This window comes from Oncorhynchus nerka, linkage group LG4 (genome assembly GCF_034236695.1).
Source record: "Oncorhynchus nerka isolate Pitt River linkage group LG4, Oner_Uvic_2.0, whole genome shotgun sequence".
NCBI classification, from domain to species: Eukaryota; Metazoa; Chordata; class Actinopteri; order Salmoniformes; family Salmonidae; genus Oncorhynchus; species Oncorhynchus nerka.
The window spans coordinates 54,089,533-54,107,278 of NC_088399.1; the positions used below are offsets into that span (position 1 = coordinate 54,089,533).

Below are 17,746 nucleotides of genomic sequence, written 5' to 3' on the forward strand. Positions count from 1 at the left end.
ATAAAGATGAAGACAAAAATATGTAAATTGCAACAAGGTTGGTGAGAACTAAAAGCAGCACGTAGACTTTGTTGTTTTAGTTTTAATTGAACCTTTATTTAACTAGGCAAGTCCCTTGCAATGGAGGAGGTGATAGAAGAGTTAAGTACGTTCTAGAAGATTCCGTTTTAACCCAGGGCTGCTCTGTTCAGTTCCACGTTTCTGGATCTCATTCCAACTCAAGTCTTGACCGTGTCGAAACAAATCTTTGAATGGCCAATGGATTCGAGGAACAGCTACTCAATTGTGGTGAGGTAGCTTTTGCTCCCAAGCACTTTCAAACACAGAATAAACAAATTCATATGAGATTTAAGAATGCATAAAACAGTAACAACCCTTGATCATTGATAATATGAAGAAAGACATTTTGAGATGAAGTACTCACCATAAGGACGAACATAGCCACGGTCTCAGCCATTAACTCCTTAAATGGCATATTCCTCACCCTCAGCCTTCCCTTCAGTACCTCCATCCTTCGTACCCATCTGTCCCAACTAAATCAATAACCCCCAATTGTTCTCTATCATATCAACCTCTTAGGTCTACGATTGTCTCCTGTCCTGGTGGTCCTGTGTTAAAGCAAAAATACTTACAACTAACTCTAGACTGGTAATCTGGGATTAAACCGGCTTGAGTATGCCTGTTGTCATCCCCTTGAGCCTCCGTCTGTCTGTAGAGGCTCTGTCCAGATATCTCAGCTTGTCCATTCAATATGTCCCCTCTATGAACACAATAAGCAGGTTACTGGGAGTAGGAGAATCTAGCAAATAAAGTCTGCAACTATGCTAGATAAGTTATTTGCAGTAAGACAATTGACACTACTGTAGCCAAGCACGAGGTCAAAAACAAACTGCAGATTACATTTTTTATTTCTTAAACCAGTTGAGTCTCTGACCATATAATGGAACAGATTAGGTCAGAGGTGAGCATTTAGCTAAATTATGATAATCATCCATCATCAATAAGATGACCATCCTATCTTTTCTAACAGACTTTACTAGCTCTCTTGCTTCTCAAAAAATAAGTGTATGACATCAAGTACATTTTAAATTCAGAAGCCTTGGACTGCTGTTTAACAGGCAACAGTTAACACCACACCTACAGAAGAATCTGGCAAAAACATACACCAGCCATACATACATCAGATTGTGTGTCTTTTGCAAAGCAAAAATGTGGTAGCAGGTGTCATCATGAAGATCACATTAAAGTTAACCCATATTACAAAGTACATGTAGCAATGCTTTTGTTGAAGGCAGGTCAACAACCTTTAGGCAACAACAAAAAGGTACACATTACGCTTGTTTTCTGGAAATACCATTTCATTGTTGCAAGAGCCTACTTCATTTTAATCTTACCTCATAGAAATGGCAAAACCATTTTTTGGTGTGATCTACAAAAAATGCAAATGCTTCTGAGTAGTGGGACGCAAATTGAGGCAATTGAAGCATTGCAATTTTTATAAAAAACACTCCGTGTAAATATATTACGCCTCTATTGTTCAGTCATAAATTCACATTGCAGAATTTGAAAAGGACTTTACAAAAATAAAATATGCATATTGACAAGTCAGAATTTTCTTATGCTCGATTTAGGTTGAGCTGTTTCTGCAAACTATTCACAAAAGGGTTATTTCACTCTTCAATTTTGTCCATAATATTTTCTGCCTAGCTCACTTAGTGGGTATTGGTCAATTAAGAATCACACTGCAATGCTACATGTTTTACTGAACAGAAATACTCAGTTATTTTGGCAATCATAGTTGATTCTAGCCTGAGTGCCATTCTGTTGTACCATCATGCCAACTCCTTGTCACTCATTTGTCATGCCAAGTCATTTTTGGCTTGACAATGAGCAATGGAGTTGGCAAGAGCACAAACAGATCTGGGACCAAGCTTAGTTTATCCAGCCTGCCCATAGTTAAGAGAGAGGCAATAAACAACATTAAATCCTCACTGAAAATATAACCAACCCTAAACATTACTTTACCACAATGTAATACAGTGAAATAATGTCTAGAAACGATTTGACATTTATTCTTCTTCCGAGCTCCCAATCGATAGGTTCACCTCCTGCCTCCAAAGAATTTTGAAAACAAGGAAAGATCATCGTGCATTTCCGAAAAGGGGTGTGTGCCACCTGGGGGGGGGGGGGAATTGTGTTTTAATATACTGTTAAGTCTGTTGTACAACGTTCTGTTGGAGGTTGAAAAGGCATTTTACGTATCATCACAAGATACAGTTTCCCCCATAAATACATGGCTGCCAACCATAACCATGTAAGGTTCTCAGTGTCAAGGTATTTTCACATACAATTGTGTCAAATCACATGTCTACGGAATTTAATATGATCTGCCATTTCTGCATCTGCTAAATGACATTATGATATGATACAGTAAACAGGGCATCAGTTTGGTGACTAGAAACATAAACCCTACTGGAGGACAGACCTGGTGGTAAGAGCGGTCCGGCTTGATCCTGTACCCCCTCGCGCCCCCCTATATAAGTCACTGTGGTTTCCTCGTTCCCCTGGCCATCTTGGACTGTGCGCCTCTCCTCAACACTCTAAACAAAACACATTCAAACAGACTGTCATAGAAACTCTATACGGATTCTATAACTGCATGGTTCTGAACAGTGGATTGAACATGGTTGTGCATCCCAAATGGCATCCTATCCCCTATGTAGTGCATTACTTTTGACCAGGGCCTATAGGGGCGCAGAAATAGAGTGCCTCCATATTGACCATCTTGGAAAAAACAGGGAGCACTTTACTGTAGACCAAGATACAACATTCAAAAATAAGTATGCATATTTCTATTGTTTACCATTGCAAGGTGAACTGTATCTCTTACCCCATCAGGCTTCACCACTTTGGTGACAGTGACCGACTGGAAGTAAGAGCGCATCTTTGGCTGAGTGGAAGACCAAGCAGGTGGCGCTAGAATCTGATCGAGCCCTCCAAAGGAGACTTGCGAGTCCAGATCTGAGGAGATGATGTTTGGGAAATTGAAATGGAAATCCAACAAAAAAAACAAGACAGGTAACTGTAGAGAAGGCTGCAGAAGTCAGATATTTTCATCATCTACCTTTGTTACAGCTTCTTTTTTAAATTCTTTTTTAATTTCACCTTTATTTAACCAGGTAGGCTAGTTGAGAACAAGTTCTCATTTGCAACTGCGACCTGACCAAGATAAAGCATAGCAGTGTGAACAAACAACACAGAGTTACACATGGAGTAAACAATTAACAAGTCAATAACACAGTAGGAAAAAAAGAGAGTCTATATACATTGTGTGCAAAAGGCATGAGGAGGTAGGCGAATAATTACAATTTTGCATATTAACACTGGAGTGATAAATGATCAGATGGTCATGTACAGGTAGAGATATTGGTGTGCAAAAGAGCAGAAAAGTAAATAAATAAAAACAGTATGGGGATGAGGTAGGTAAAAATGGTTGGGCTATTTACCGATAGACTATGTACAGCTGCAGCGATCGGTTAGCTGCTCAGATAGCAGATGTTTGAAGTTGGTGAGGGAGATAAAAGTCTTCAACTTCAGCGATTTTTGCAATTCGTTCCAGTCACAGGCAGCAGAGAACTGGAACGAAAGGCGGCCAAATGAGGTGTTGGCTTTAGGGATGATCAGTGAGATACACCTGCTGGAGCGCGTGCTACGGATGGGTGTTGCCATCGTGACCAGTGAACTGAGATAAGGCGGAGCTTTACCTAGCATGGACTTGTAGGTGACCTGGAGCCAGTGGGTCTGGCGACGAATATGTAGCGAGGGCCAGCCGACTAGAGCATACAAGTCGCAGTGGTGGGTGGTATAAGGTGCTTTAGTGACAAAACGGATGACACTGTGATAAACTGCATCCAGTTTGCTGAGTAGAGTGTTGGAAGCAATTTTGTAGATGACATCGCCGAAGTCGAGGATCGGTAGGATAGTCAGTTTTACTAGGGTAAGTTTGGCGGCGTGAGTGAAGGAGGCTTTGTTGCGGAATAGAAAGCCGACGCTTGATTTGATTTTCGATTGGAGATGTTTGATATGAGTCTGGAAGGAGAGTTTACAGTCTAGCCAGACACCTAGGTACTTATAGATGTCCACATATTCTAGGTCGAAACCATCCAGGGTGTTGATGCTAGTCAGGCGTGCGGGTGCAGGCAGCGAATGGTTGAAAAGCATGCATTTGGTTTTACTAGCGTTTAAGAGCAGTTGGAGGCCACGAAGGGAGTGTTGTATGGCATTGAAGCTCGTTTGGAGGTTAGATAGCACAGTGTCCAAGGACGGGCCGGAAGTATATAGAATGGTGTCGTCTGCGTAGAGGTGGATCAGGGAATCGCTCGCAGCAAGAGCAACATCATTGATATGTACAGAGAAAAGAGTCGGCCTGAGAATTGAACCCTGTGGCACCCCCATAGAGACTGCCAGAGGACCGGACAGCATACCCTCCGATTTGACACACTGAACTCTGTCTGCAAAGTAATTGGTGAACCAGGCAAGGCAGTCATCCGAAAAACCGAGGCTACTGAGTCTGCCGATAAGCATATGGTGATTGACAGAGTCAAAAGCCTTGACAAGGTCGATGAAGACGGCTGCACAGTACTGTCTTTTATCGATGGCGGTTATGATATCGTTTAGTACCTTGAGCGTGGCTGAGGTGCACCCGTGACCGGCTCGGAAACCAGATTGCACAGCGGAGAAGGTACGGTGGGATTCGAGATGGTCAGTGACCTGTTTGTTGACTTGGCTTTCAAAGACCTTAGATAGGCAGGGCAGGATGGATATAGGTCTGTAACAGTTTGGGTCCAGGGTGTCTCCCCCTTTGAAGAGGGTGATGACTGCGGCAGCTTTCCAATCCTTGGGGATCTCAGACGAAATGAAAGAGAGGTTGAACAGGCTGGTAATAGGGGTTGCGACAATGGCGGCGGATAGTTTCAGAAATAGAGGGTCCAGAGTGTCAAGCCCAGCTGATTTGTACGGGTCCAGGTTTTGCAGCTCTTTCAGAACATCTGCTATCTGGATTTGGGTAAAGGAGAACCTGGAGAGGCTTGGGCGAGTAGCTGCGGGGGGGGGGGGGGGGGGGGCGGAGCTGTTGGCCGAGGTTAGAGTAGCCAGGCGGAAGGCATGGCCAGCCGTTGAGAAATGCTTGTTGAAGTTTTCGATAATCATGGGTTTATCGGTGCAGTGGGCAGCTGGGAGGAGGTGCTCTTGTTCTCCATGGACTTCAGTGTCCCAGAACTTTTTGGAGTTGGAGCTACAGGATGCAAACTTCTGCCTGAAGAAGCTGGCCTTAGCTTTCCTGACTGACTGCGTGTATTGGTTCCTGACTTCCCTGAACAGTTGCATATCACGGGGACTATTCGATGTTATTGCAGTCCGCCACAGGATGTTTTTGTGCTGGTCGAGGGCAGTCAGGTCTGGAGTGAACCAAGGGCTATATCTGTTCTTAGTTCTGCATTTTTTGAACGGAGCATGCTTATCTAAAATGGTGAGGAAGTTACTTTTAAAGAATGACCAGGCATCCTCAACTGACGGGATGAGGTCAATGTCCTTCCAGGATACCCGGGCCAGGTCGATTAGAAAGGCCTGCTCACAGAAGTGTTTTAGGGAGCGTTTGACAGTGATGAGGGGTGGTCGTTTGACTGCGGCTCCGTAGCGGATACAGGCAATGAGGCAGTGATCACTGAGATCCTGGTTGAAGACAGCGGAGGTGTATTTGGAGGGCCAGTTGGTCAGGATGACGTCTATGAGGGTGCCCTTGTTTACAGATTTAGGGTTGTACCTGGTGGGTTCCTTGGTGATTTGTGTGAGATTGAGGGCATCTAGCTTAGATTGTAGGACTGCCAGGGTGTTAAGCATATCCCAGTTTAGGTCACCTAACAGAACAAACTCTGAAGCTAGATGGGGGGCGATCAATTCACAAATGGTGTCCAGGGCACAGCTGGGCGCTGAGGGGGGTCGGTAGCAGGCGACAACAGTGAGAGACTTATTTCTGGAGAGAGTAATTTTCAAAATTAGTAGTTTGAACTGTTTGGGTATGACATTACTTTGCAGGCTATCTCTGCAGTAGACTGCAACTCCTCCCCCTTTGGCAGTTCTATCTTGATGGAAAATGTTATAGTTGGGTATGGAAATCTCCAAATTTTTGGTGGCCTTCCTGAGCCAGGATTCAGACACGGCAAGGACATCAGGGTTAGCAGAGTGTGCTAAAGCAGTGAGTAAAACAAACTTAGGGAGGAGGCTTCTGATGTTGACATGCATGAAACCAAGGCTTTTTCGATCACAGAAGTCAACAAATGAGGGTGCCTGGGGACATGCAGGGCCTGGGTTTACCTCCACATCACCCGCGGAACAGAGGAGGAGTAAAATGAGGGTGCGGCTAAAGGTTATCAAAACTGGTCGCCTAGAGCGTTGGGGACAGAGAATAAAAGGAGCAGATTTCTGGGCATGGTAGAATATATTCAGGGCATAATGCGCAGACAGGGGTATGGTGGGGTGCAGGTACAGCGGAGGTAAGCCCAGGCACTCGGTGATGATGAGAGAGGTTGTATCACTGGACATGCTGGTTGTAATGGGTGAGGTCACCACATGTGTGGGAGGTGGGACAAAGGAGGTATCAGGGGTATGAAGAGTGGAACTAGGGGCTCCATTGTAAACTAAAACAATGATAACTAACCTGAACAACAGTATACAAGGCATATTGACATTTGAGAGAGACATGCAGCGAGGCATACAGTAATCACAGGTGTTGAATTGGGAGAGCTAGCTAAAACAGTAGCTAAAACAGTAGGAGAGACAACAACAGCTAATCAGCTAGCACAACAACAGCAGGTAAAATGTTGACTAGGCAGGGAGGGTCGGATTAACTACACACAGAGCCTGAGTGCGGCTGGGGCCGACAGATAAAACATAAACAAGCAGAATGGAGTACCGTGATTAATGGACAGTCCAGCATGCATCAGCTATGTAGCCAAGTGATCAGTGTCCAGGGTGCAGCGGTGGATGGGGCAGGGAAGCTGGACTGGCGAGTATTATCCAGGTAAAAAAAAAACTGGCTGGCTGTGCCAAAAAAAAAAAGCCGCTAGCAGTGGCTAACAATGACTAAATAGCTTGTAGCTAGTTAGCTTCTGGAGGTTCTTGAGTGTGTTCTAAAAATTAAAAATAATAGCGATTCCGTATCACATTGGGTGAGGCAGGTTACCGGAAGGTATAAACAGATTAAAAAGCGAAAAGAGATTGAAAGTAAATATGGGTCCAGTGAGTGTTTGGGACGCGGCGATTCAGACGGTTAGCAGGCCTGTGCTAACAAGCTAACAGTTAGTAGGCCGGGGCTAAACAAGGTAGCAGTTAGCGGACCGGGGCTAAACAAGCTAGCAGTTAGCAGGCCGAATTAGCAAGCAAGGAGATAGCAAGGGCTAGAAAGTTAGCCTTTGGGGGGCGTCGCGATGGGGTGAGTCTGTTTATGCCTCTTCATGCGGTGACATCGATAGACCGGTCGTGGGTCCGGATATTGTAGCCCAGGAGTATGCTTCGGTGGTAGCACAGGAGCTCTGGCCGGGCTAGCTTCAAGCTAAGTGGGTGGAAACGCTAGCCAGGAGTAATCATCCGGGGTTGCGGTTAGCTAGTTAGCTAGTTGTGAAGATCCAGCTGAAAATGTTCCGTTTGCGGTGGGAATCCGGGGATAAAAAAATAATAGGTCCGTTATGGTCTGGTTAGAGTTGCGTTGTTCGAACTGGCGAGAGCTTTCCGAGCTAAAGGTTAGCTGATGACCGGTTAGCTGAAGACCGCTAGCAATGGTTTGCTGACTGATAGCTGGTAGTGATAGCTGGCTAGCTTCAGTTGAGGGGTTCCAAATCCGAAGTAAATATAAATACTTTAGAAAAAAAAGCTACATTGGGTGAGGCGGGTTGCAGGAGAGTATTTAGAAGTTGAGGTATAGCAAAATGTTTTAAAAGATATGCGAAGAAAAATATGTAAAAAAACGTTAAAAAACGATATATACAAGGGACACGACACGACAAGACGTCTGACTGCTACGCCATCTTGGATCTACTTTATCAAACTACAGTGTTAAAAAGTTTGATATTTGCTAATATGATGAGTGTTATACCAGAACCCAAACCTAAAGCACTTTCAAGGAGCAGGACACTAATAAGAAATCCCACTATGCCCTCAGACGAACCATAAAACAGGCAAAGTGTCAATACAGGACTAAGATTGAATCCCAACACACCAGGCTCTGACACTGGTCGGATGTGGCAGGGCTTGCAAACTATTACGGACTACAAAGGTAAACCCAGCCGCAAGCTGCCCAGTGACACGAGCCTACCAGACAGGCTAAATGCCTTTTATGCTCGCTTCGATGCAAGCAACACTGAAGCGTGCATGAGAGCACCAGCTAACGCAATCTCAATTCCACTGCCCTTCTCCCACCTGGACAACATTACATTTACATTTACATTTAAGTCATTTAGCAGACGCTCTTATCCAGAGCGACTTACAAATTGGTGCGTTCACCTTAAGACATCCAGTGGAACAGCCACTTTACAATAGTGCATCTAAATCTTTTAAGGGGGGTGAGAAGGATTACTTTATCCTATCCTAGGTATTCCTGAAAGAGGTGGGGTTTCAGGTGTCTCCGGAAGGTGGTGATTGACTCCGCTGTCCTGGCATCGTGAGGGAGTTTGTTCCACCATTGGGGGGCCAGAGCAGCGAACAGTTTTGACTGGGCTGTGCGGGAACTGTACTTCCTCAGTGGTAGGGAGGCGAGCAGGCCAGAGGTGGATGAACGCAGTGCCCTTGTTTGGGTGTAGGGCCTGATCAGAGCCTGGAGGTACTGAGGTGCCGTTCCCCTCACAGCTCCGTAGGCAAGCACCATGGTCTTGTAGCGGATGCGAGCTTCAACTGGAAGCCAGTGGAGAGAGCGGAGGAGCGGGGTGACGTGAGAGAACTTGGGAAGGTTGAACACCAGACGGGCAGCGGCGTTCTGGATGAGTTGTAGGGGTTTAATGGCACAGGCAGGGAGCCCAGCCAACAGCGAGTTGCAGTAATCCAGACGGGAGATGACAAGTGCCTGGATTAGGACCTGCGCTGCTTCCTGTGTGAGGCAGGGTCGTACTCTGCGGATGTTGTAGAGCATGGAGAGCAGCTCCGTCTTGCCGAGGTTCAGCTTGAGGTGGTGATCCGTCATCCACACTGATATGTCTGCCAGACATGCAGAGATGCGATTCGCCACCTGGTCATCAGAAGGGGGAAAGGAGAAGATTAATTGTGTGTCGTCTGCATAGCAATGATAGGAGAGACCATGTGAGGTTATGACAGAGCCAAGTGACTTGGTGTATAGCGAGAATAGGAGAGGGCCTAGAACAGAGCCCTGGGGGACGCCAGTGGTGAGAGCGCGTGGTGAGGAGACAGATTCTCGCCACGCCACCTGGTAGGAGCGACCTGTCAGGTAGGACGCAATCCAAGCGTGGGCCGCGCCGGAGATGCCCAACTCGGAGAGGGTGGAGAGGAGGATCTGATGGTTCACAGTATCGAAGGCAGCCGATAGGTCTAGAAGGATGAGAGCAGAGGAGAGAGAGTTAGCTTTAGCAGTGCGGAGGGCCTCCGTGATACAGAGAAGAGCAGTCTCAGTTGAATGACTAGTCTTGAAACCTGACTGATTTGGATCAAGAAGGTCATTCTGAGAGAGATAGCGGGAGAGCTGGCCAAGGACGGCACGTTCAAGAGTTTTGGAGAGAAAAGAAAGAAGGGATACTGGTCTGTAGTTGTTGACATCGGAGGGATCGAGTGTAGGTTTTTTCAGAAGGGGTGCAACTCTCGCTCTCTTGAAGACAGAAGGGACGTCTACAGTGGGGAGAACAAGTATTTGATAACCTGCAAAATCGGCAGTGTTTCCTACTTACAAAGCATGTAGAGGTCTGTCATTTTTATCATAGGTACACTTCAACTGTGAGAGACGGAATCTAAAACAAAAATCCAGAAAATCACATTGTATGATTTTTAAGTAATTAATTAGCATTTTATTGCATGCCATAAGTATTTGATACATCAGAAAAGCAGAACTTAATATTTGGTACAGAAACCTTTGTTTGCAATTACGGAGATCATACGTTTCCTGTAGTTCTTGACCAGGTTTGCACACACTGCAGCAGGGATTTTGGCCCACTCCATACAGACCTTCTCCAGATCCTTCAGGTTTCGGGGCTGTCACTGGGCAATACGGATTTTCAGCTCCCTCCAAAGATTATCTATTGGGTTCAGGTCTGCAGACTGGCTAGGCCACTCCAGGACCTTGAGATGCTTCTTACGGAGCCACTCCTTAGTTGCCCTGGCTGTGTGTTTCAGGTCGTTGTCATGCTGGAAGACCCAACCACGACCCAACTTCAATGCTCTTACTGAGGGAAGGAGGTTGTTGGCCAAGATCTCGCGATACATGGCCCCATCCATCCTCCCCTCAATACAGTGCAGTCGTCCTGTCCCCTTTGCAGAAAAGCATCCCCAAAGAATGATGTTTCCACCTCCATGCTTCACGGTTGGGATGGTGTACAAACATCCTCATCATACAACTCATCCTTCTTCTTCTTCCTCCAAACACAGCGAGTGGAGTTTAGACCAAAAAGCTCAATTTTTGTCTCATCAGACCACATGACCTTCGCGCTTTATAAAATTTAAATTTTGGATATATATGGACGGAATTAATCGAACAAAAGGACCAATTGTGATGTTTATGGGACATATTAGAGTGCCAACAAAAGAAGCTCGTCAAAGGTAATGCATGTTTTACATTTTATTTCAGCGTTTTGTGTAGCGCCTGCAGGGTTGAAATATGCTAACTCCTTTGTTTACTGCTGGTGCAGGCTATCAGATAATAGCTTCTTATGCTTTCACCAAAAAGCATTTTAAAAATCTGACATGTTGGCTGGATTCACAACGAGTGTAGCTTTAATTGAGTATCTTACATGTGTGATTTAACGAAACTTTACACAGCCTTTAAACGAGACACGGCTTGTAACAAAAATAAATAGGCTTTAACGAAACAATGCTTGTAACAAAAATAAATAGGCTTTAACGAAACACGGCTTGTAACAATTTTTTTTTTAAATAGCAGTAAACAGTAGCCTACCAAGAAAGTCATTGGTCACTATCTTCCTCCTCCTGTGCACTGAAACCACTGAAGTCATCTCCTTCGGTGTCGGAGTTGAATAGCCTCAGAATTGCTTCATCCAATGTTGGATCATTTTCATTGTCGCTCTCGTCACTTTCATCCGGAGGCAAATTCCCCGCTGAGCTCATGCTGCCCCTTCAACACGCAGCAGTCCAGCCTTTCGAAACCCGTTGATGATAGTGGATTTTTTGACAATGCTGAACGCTGTCAGGACCCACTGGCAGACTTGACCATAAGTTGCTCTTCGCATGCGGCCCGTTTTAGTGAAGGATTTCTCCCCACTTGTCATCCAAGCCTCCCACGGAACACGGAGCGACACCTTGATGGGAAGTTTGAGCGCACTCTATTTACGTCACATTATGTGACAGTGCTCAGTTTTTTGGCGGCATGAATCTTGTGAAAGAGGGAAAAATCCATTGTATAAGCCGCGAGGTTCACAGTGGGAAAAAAAGTAGCGGCTTATAGTCCGGAAATTACGGTACTTAAAAATCATACAATGTGATTTTCTGGATTTTTGTTTTAGATTCCGTCTCTCACAGTTGAAGTGTACCTATGATAAAAATGACAGACCTCTACATGATTTGTAAGTAGGAAAACCTGCAAAATCGGCAGTGTATCAAATACTTGTTCTCCCCACTGTATGTGAGAATGATGTTAATTGGACTATAGAACAGTGTTCCAACACCATAGTGCCCACAAAGCCCATTACTTAGCTAAGGACCCTGGGACTAAACACCTCCCTCTGCAACTGGATCCTGGACTTCCCGACAGGCCGCCACGCGTAAGGATAGGCAACAACACATCTGCCATGCTGATCCTCAACACGGGGGCCCCTCAGGGGTGCGTGCTTAGTTCCCTCCTGTAATCCCTGTTCACCAACGTCTGCGTGATCAAGCATGACTCCAACACCATCATTAAATTTGCTGAAAACAACGGTGTTAAGGCCTGATCACTGACAACAATGAGACAACCTTTAGGGAGGAGGTCAGAGACCTGGCAATCTGGTGCCAGGGCAACTACCTCTCCCTCAACGTGAGCAAGACAAAGGAGATGATCATGGACCACAGGAAAATAAGGGCTGAACACACCCCCATTCACATCGACGGGGCTGTCGTGGAGCGGGTTGAGAGTTTCAAGTTCCTTGGTGTCCACATCACCAACGAACTATCATGGTCCAAACTAACCAAGTCGTGAAGAGGGCACGACAACGCCTTTCCCCCCCAGGAGACTGAACAGATTTGGCATGGGTCCCCAGATCCTCAAAAAGTTCCACAGCTGCACCAGAGAGCATCCTGACCGGTTGCATCACCGCCTGGTATGGCAACTGCTCGGCACCCAAACCTAAGGCTCTATAGAGGGTAGTGCATACGGCCCAGTACATCACTGGGGTCAAGCTTCATGCCATCTAGGACCTACAGTTGAAGTCGGAAGTCTACATACACCTTAGCCAAATACATTTAAACTCCGTTTTTCACAATTCCTGACATTTAATCCTAGTAAAAATTCCTTGTCTTAGGTCATTTAGGATCACCACTATTTTAAAAATGTGAAATGTCAGAAAAATAGAGAGAATTATTTATTTCAGCTATTATTTCTTTCATCACATTCCCATTGGGTCAGAAGTTTACATACGCAATTAGTATTTGGTAGCATTGCCTATAAATTGTTTAACTTGGGTCAAACATTTTGGGTAGCCTTCGACAAGCTTCCCACAATAAGTTAGGAGGAATAGGCCAAAATTCACCCGACAGAGCTGGTGTAACTGAGTCAGAATGTAGGCCTAATAACCCGCACACGCCTTTTCAGTTCTGCCCACACATTTTCTATGGGATTGAGATCAGGGCTTGTGATGGCCACTCCAATACCTTGACTTTGTTGTCCTTAAGCTATTTTGCCACAGCTTTGAAATATGCTTGGGGTCATTGTCCATTTGCGACCAAGCTTTAACTCCTGACTGATGTCTTGAGATGTTGCTTCAATATATCCACATAATTTTCCTGCCTCATGATGCCATCTATTTTGTGAAGTGCACCAGTCCCTCCTGCAGCAAAGCATCCCCACAACATGATGCTACCACCCCCATGCTTCATGGTTGGGATGGTGTTCTTCGGCTTGCAAGCATTCCCCTTCTTCCTCCAAACAAAACGATGGTCATTCTGGCCAAACAGTTCTATTTTTGTTTCATCAGACCAGAGGGCATTTCTCCAAAAAGTACAATCTTTGTCACCATGTGCAGTTGCAAACCGTAGTCTGGCTTTTTTATGGCGGTTTTGGAGCAGTGGCTTCTTCCTTGCTGAGCGGCCTTTCAGGTTATGTCGATATAGGACTCGTTTTACAGTGGATATATATATATTTTTGTACCTGTTTCCTCCAGCATCTTCACAAGGTCCTTTGCTGTTGTTCTGGGATTGATTTGCACTTTTCGCACCAAAATACGTTTATCTCTAGGAGACAGAACGTGTCTCCTTCCTGAGCAGTATGACGGCTAAGATCTTGGCTGATTTCTTTTGATTTTCCCATGATGTCAAGAAAAGAGGCGCTGAGTTTGAAGGTAGGCCTTGAAATACATCCACAGGTACACCTCCAATTGACTCAAATGATGTCAATTAGCCAGAAGCTTCTAAAGCCATGACAATTTTCTAGAATTTTCCAAGCTGTTTAAAGGCACAGTCAACTTAGTGTATGTAAACTTCTAATCTGTGTATGTAAACTAAATAATCTGTCTGTCAACAATTGTTGGAAAAATGGCTTGTGTCATGCAGAAAGTAGATGTCCTAACAGACTTGCCAAAACTATTGTTTAACAAGAAATTTGTGCAGTGGTTGAAAAATGAGTTTTAATGACTCCAACCAAAGTTTATGTAAACTTCCGACTTCAACTGTATATACTAGGTGGTGTCAGAGGAAGGTCCCAAAAATTGTCAAAGACCAAGTCATAGACTATTCTCTCTGCTACCGCGCAGAAAACGGTACCAGAGCGCCAAGTCTAGGTCCAAAAGGCTCCTTAACAGCTTCTACCCCCAAGCCGTAAGACTGCTGAACAATTAATCAAATGGCCACCCGGACTATTTGCATTGACACCCACCCCTTTTGTTTTTACACTGCTGCTACTCACAGTTCATTATCTATGCATAGTCACTTTACCTCTACCTACATGTACAAATTACATAGACTAACCTGTAGCCTCGTACATTGACTCGGTATTGGTACCCCCTGTATATAGCCTCATTATTGTTATTTTACTGTGTTACTTTTATTTGCATTTTTAAAAAAACTTTAGTTGATTTATTTTCTTAAAACTGCATTGTAGGTTAATTAAGGGCTTGTAAGTAAGCATTTCACGGTAAGGTCAACCTGTTGTATTCGCCACACTTGACAAATAAAATTCGATTTTACAGGACCTTGCGCCTAAATCCAAATAACTTGGCCGTTTGACAATAACATGCCCATACCTCTGTCTGCTTTCGGCTCCTGCTTTTGACCCCTTTGTAGCCTTCCTCTCCAACTATCATTGAACTGGAGAAAATAAAAGATAATCAAAGGACATGATTAATGAAGAGAATAAACTGTACACAAAAAATTACCACCCGTAGGATGTGTAGCTCATAAAATTATTATTCAGAATGTACTATATTGTAATTTGAGAATGATGATTGGGATAGATCTCTCCTATACCTTAGAAAAGGGTGTCCAGTAATCAAAGGGTGTGTTGGGGAAGCATGGGCCACCAGATGGAGGGTTCTTATCGACCCTGGGGCCTTCTGATGGTCCTGAGGGTAGCCCAGTCGACCCACACGGGCAGTCATTGGGGCCTTTCAACATGAAGTCCCTCAAGCAGTTTCCACTGGATCCTCCCCCACCTTTCTCTGACCTGTCCTGGGAAAGGGGCGCCTCAATACTCGTAACACCTGGAATGAGGGAGAGGTCACAGAGATGGACAGTGTTTAGAATATTAAAAAGTAATTAGCGTAATAGTTTTATTAGACCAGTCTATTACAGAGATGATGCTCAGTTATGGTTATGGCAATTGGCAAACATTAGTGAACACATATTTCTTAGTTAAATAACTAAACCAGTAGTAACGACTCATCTATAACCATATATTTTTTAACCAGGGAATTTCCTTCACACTATACAGAATCAGCATTCCCCTGTCAATATCAATTTGGTAGGCATGTCTGAAGGTTGTCTTGGTTTTGTGTCATACCAACTCTCCTTGTAATGACAAAAAAAATATTGAGACCAGGCCAAGGATGACTGACTGCTCCCACCAAACTGTCCTACTCCAAACTGACCATCGTCTCGCCCTAGCTGTGAGAAGATCTCCATCTCTCTGAAGAACTGGCCAAACATCTCAGGCTCCTGGATCCTCACTCCGTTTGGGCCCATGCTGAACCCAAACCTCCACTGATTATCAAACAGGTCCTGCTGGCCACCACCACCCTGTGAACCATCAAAGTAGATTCCATCCTCCTCTTCTTCATCATCATCATCGTCGTGGGTCATGCCATCGAAGAAGGGGTCCCTGAGCAAGATTAGGAAAAGTGAGCCAGGATAAACTTTAGACATGTCACTGTGCATCTTAGCAGCAGTGCTTGTACAAGAAAGTACCATTTAACCTACACTTTAGCCCCACCTGCTGGTCTCTGGCGCAAATGACACGTTACAAGTTATGTCAAATCCAATACTTCTTTCGCGGTAGAAGACAAGCAAATAAAATACGTAACACTAAATACCTAGCCAAACATATAGCTAGTCAGCTATACTAGTTACAGAGGTGGTTTAATTGGCTTCAAAGACACGAATTATGAAGCTGGTTATGCAACGCCATTTATGCTATCTAGTTAGCTAGTCAAGTGGCTGAAGCTAGTTGGCTTTAGGTTTCTCACCTTCGGCCCTCACCACGATCATGGCCTCCTCCAGGTACCCAAAAAAATCCACGAAATAGATCAAATAAACTCATTTGAATCAAACGTTTGATGTAAATGTAGCTACTTCATGCTGAACTAGTCGAAGGACGACTTCAAGACTGCCGTAAAGCCAGACTTCCCTGAAGAATAAAGCAATCGACGGTTTTGGAACACACCGAACAGTTTACCGTAGGGCAATAGTAATGGCGTATTTTTGTAGGCACTAACTCCATGGTTCGCTTGGACAAAGCCCATTGGGAAAATTAAGGGCGTTTTGGAATAAAGGACGGAAATAGTGGTAAACACAGGTTTAGGATATTTTTTTACATGTTTTGTTCTGCGATAATCTCAATTAGCAAACGTAATTTAGCTATGCAATAAAAAAAAGCACAAAGGCTTCATAATGGTCATGTTAACCGACTTTATCTCAAACCTTATTTTCGGCATTTATTCCAAAACCATATTCGTTCCCCATTCATATTTTTTTCGCATAGGGGATGCTGAACGAACCAAAAGGTAACCAATTTCCGGGTTTTAAGGACTACAATCTGGAGACATCTTTTGTTGTACCTAGATCTCCACTTCAAGAGGACCAGCGGCAGCACTGAGTGAGTGATTAGTAGTCCCCTCAAAATAATTGTGTAGCAAGTTAATTTCTTTCAGGTCAATACAATGGATTTATTTAACAAATTAGATGTGCTTTGAATTTGAAGTGCAACAGGTTAGTCTGCGAAGGAAATATCGATACACAAATTTGACTCAATGAAATTACTTGAAATGTTACCTTCTAGCTCAGGGGTGTCAAAGTCAAATGGACGGAGGGCCAAATAAAAAAATCAGCTACAAGACGAGGGCCGGACTGTTCGAATGTTCATTGAAAATTTTTTAAATGACGCATATAGTCTAGTGAACCTAATTGAACCTACTGAAAACCTAACAAATATATTACAATATGATCAGATAAATAAAGCAATATTTTCTTATGGCTCTGTCAGTAATCTTTAATTTTCAACAGACACAAAAGACACATTTCCTTTATATAAATATCCCCATAACATGAACATTAAATGAAAGAAACCGGTATTCAAGGCACCATCAGTAGACTATATTTTCTATTTTAGCAAAAGTGGGCTAAATTTACTTCAAAGAAAAAACAATAATAGCAATTTTCTATCATCCACTCAACTGAAATATTTTTAAAATATAATTGGATTGAAATACAAAAAAATAAAGTGCAAAAATCTATTAATCAAAAACAACACTTTGTTTAAGGAGAAGTAACATGCAGTGAAAACAAATATTAAATTTTAACTTTTAAACTTGAACTGAGTAAAAACTCTAAATATGTGATTGCACAGTAATGTTCACTTGTTTGAGGTTGAGGGTGATACTTGGTGGTGTCCCATCTTTTCCACAAGTTCATCAATGTTCGGGTAAGGCTCTGAGCTGAAGAAATCCTCAGAATTGAGTGGAGGTGTTCAGCAGTAAGTCGACTTCTGTGTGATGTTTTGTTCAGGTTCATCAAAGAAAACAGTTGTTCACACAGGTATGTGCTGCCAAACATAGACAACGTTTGAGCAGCCTGGATGCGCAGCTGGGGCATTGTGCCGGGAGGAAACGGGCGAACTCCG

The 17,746-nt window shown here is 44.0% G+C and overlaps 1 protein-coding gene across 2 annotated transcripts; it reads right to left on the bottom strand.

Annotated features, from left to right (window-relative positions):
• Window positions 1-890: 890 nt before the first annotated feature.
• hax1 (HCLS1 associated protein X-1) lies at window positions 891-16,520 on the bottom strand. Of its 2 annotated transcripts, none has more exons than XM_029657821.2 (7): window positions 16,095-16,520; window positions 15,501-15,730; window positions 14,881-15,113; window positions 14,658-14,721; window positions 2,891-3,021; window positions 2,486-2,600; window positions 891-2,175 (listed from the first exon to the last, which is right to left on the bottom strand). In XM_029657821.2, the coding sequence occupies exons 1-7, from the start codon at window positions 16,166-16,168 to the stop codon at window positions 2,102-2,104; spliced, it is 921 nt and encodes a 306-aa protein (XP_029513681.1). In that variant the 5' UTR covers window positions 16,169-16,520; the 3' UTR covers window positions 891-2,101. The 2 variants fall into 2 exon arrangements, with proteins under 2 accessions (XP_029513681.1, XP_029513682.1); XM_029657822.2 differs by lacking the exon at window positions 16,095-16,520 and adding an exon at window positions 15,842-16,078.
• Window positions 16,521-17,746: the final 1,226 nt, after the last annotated feature.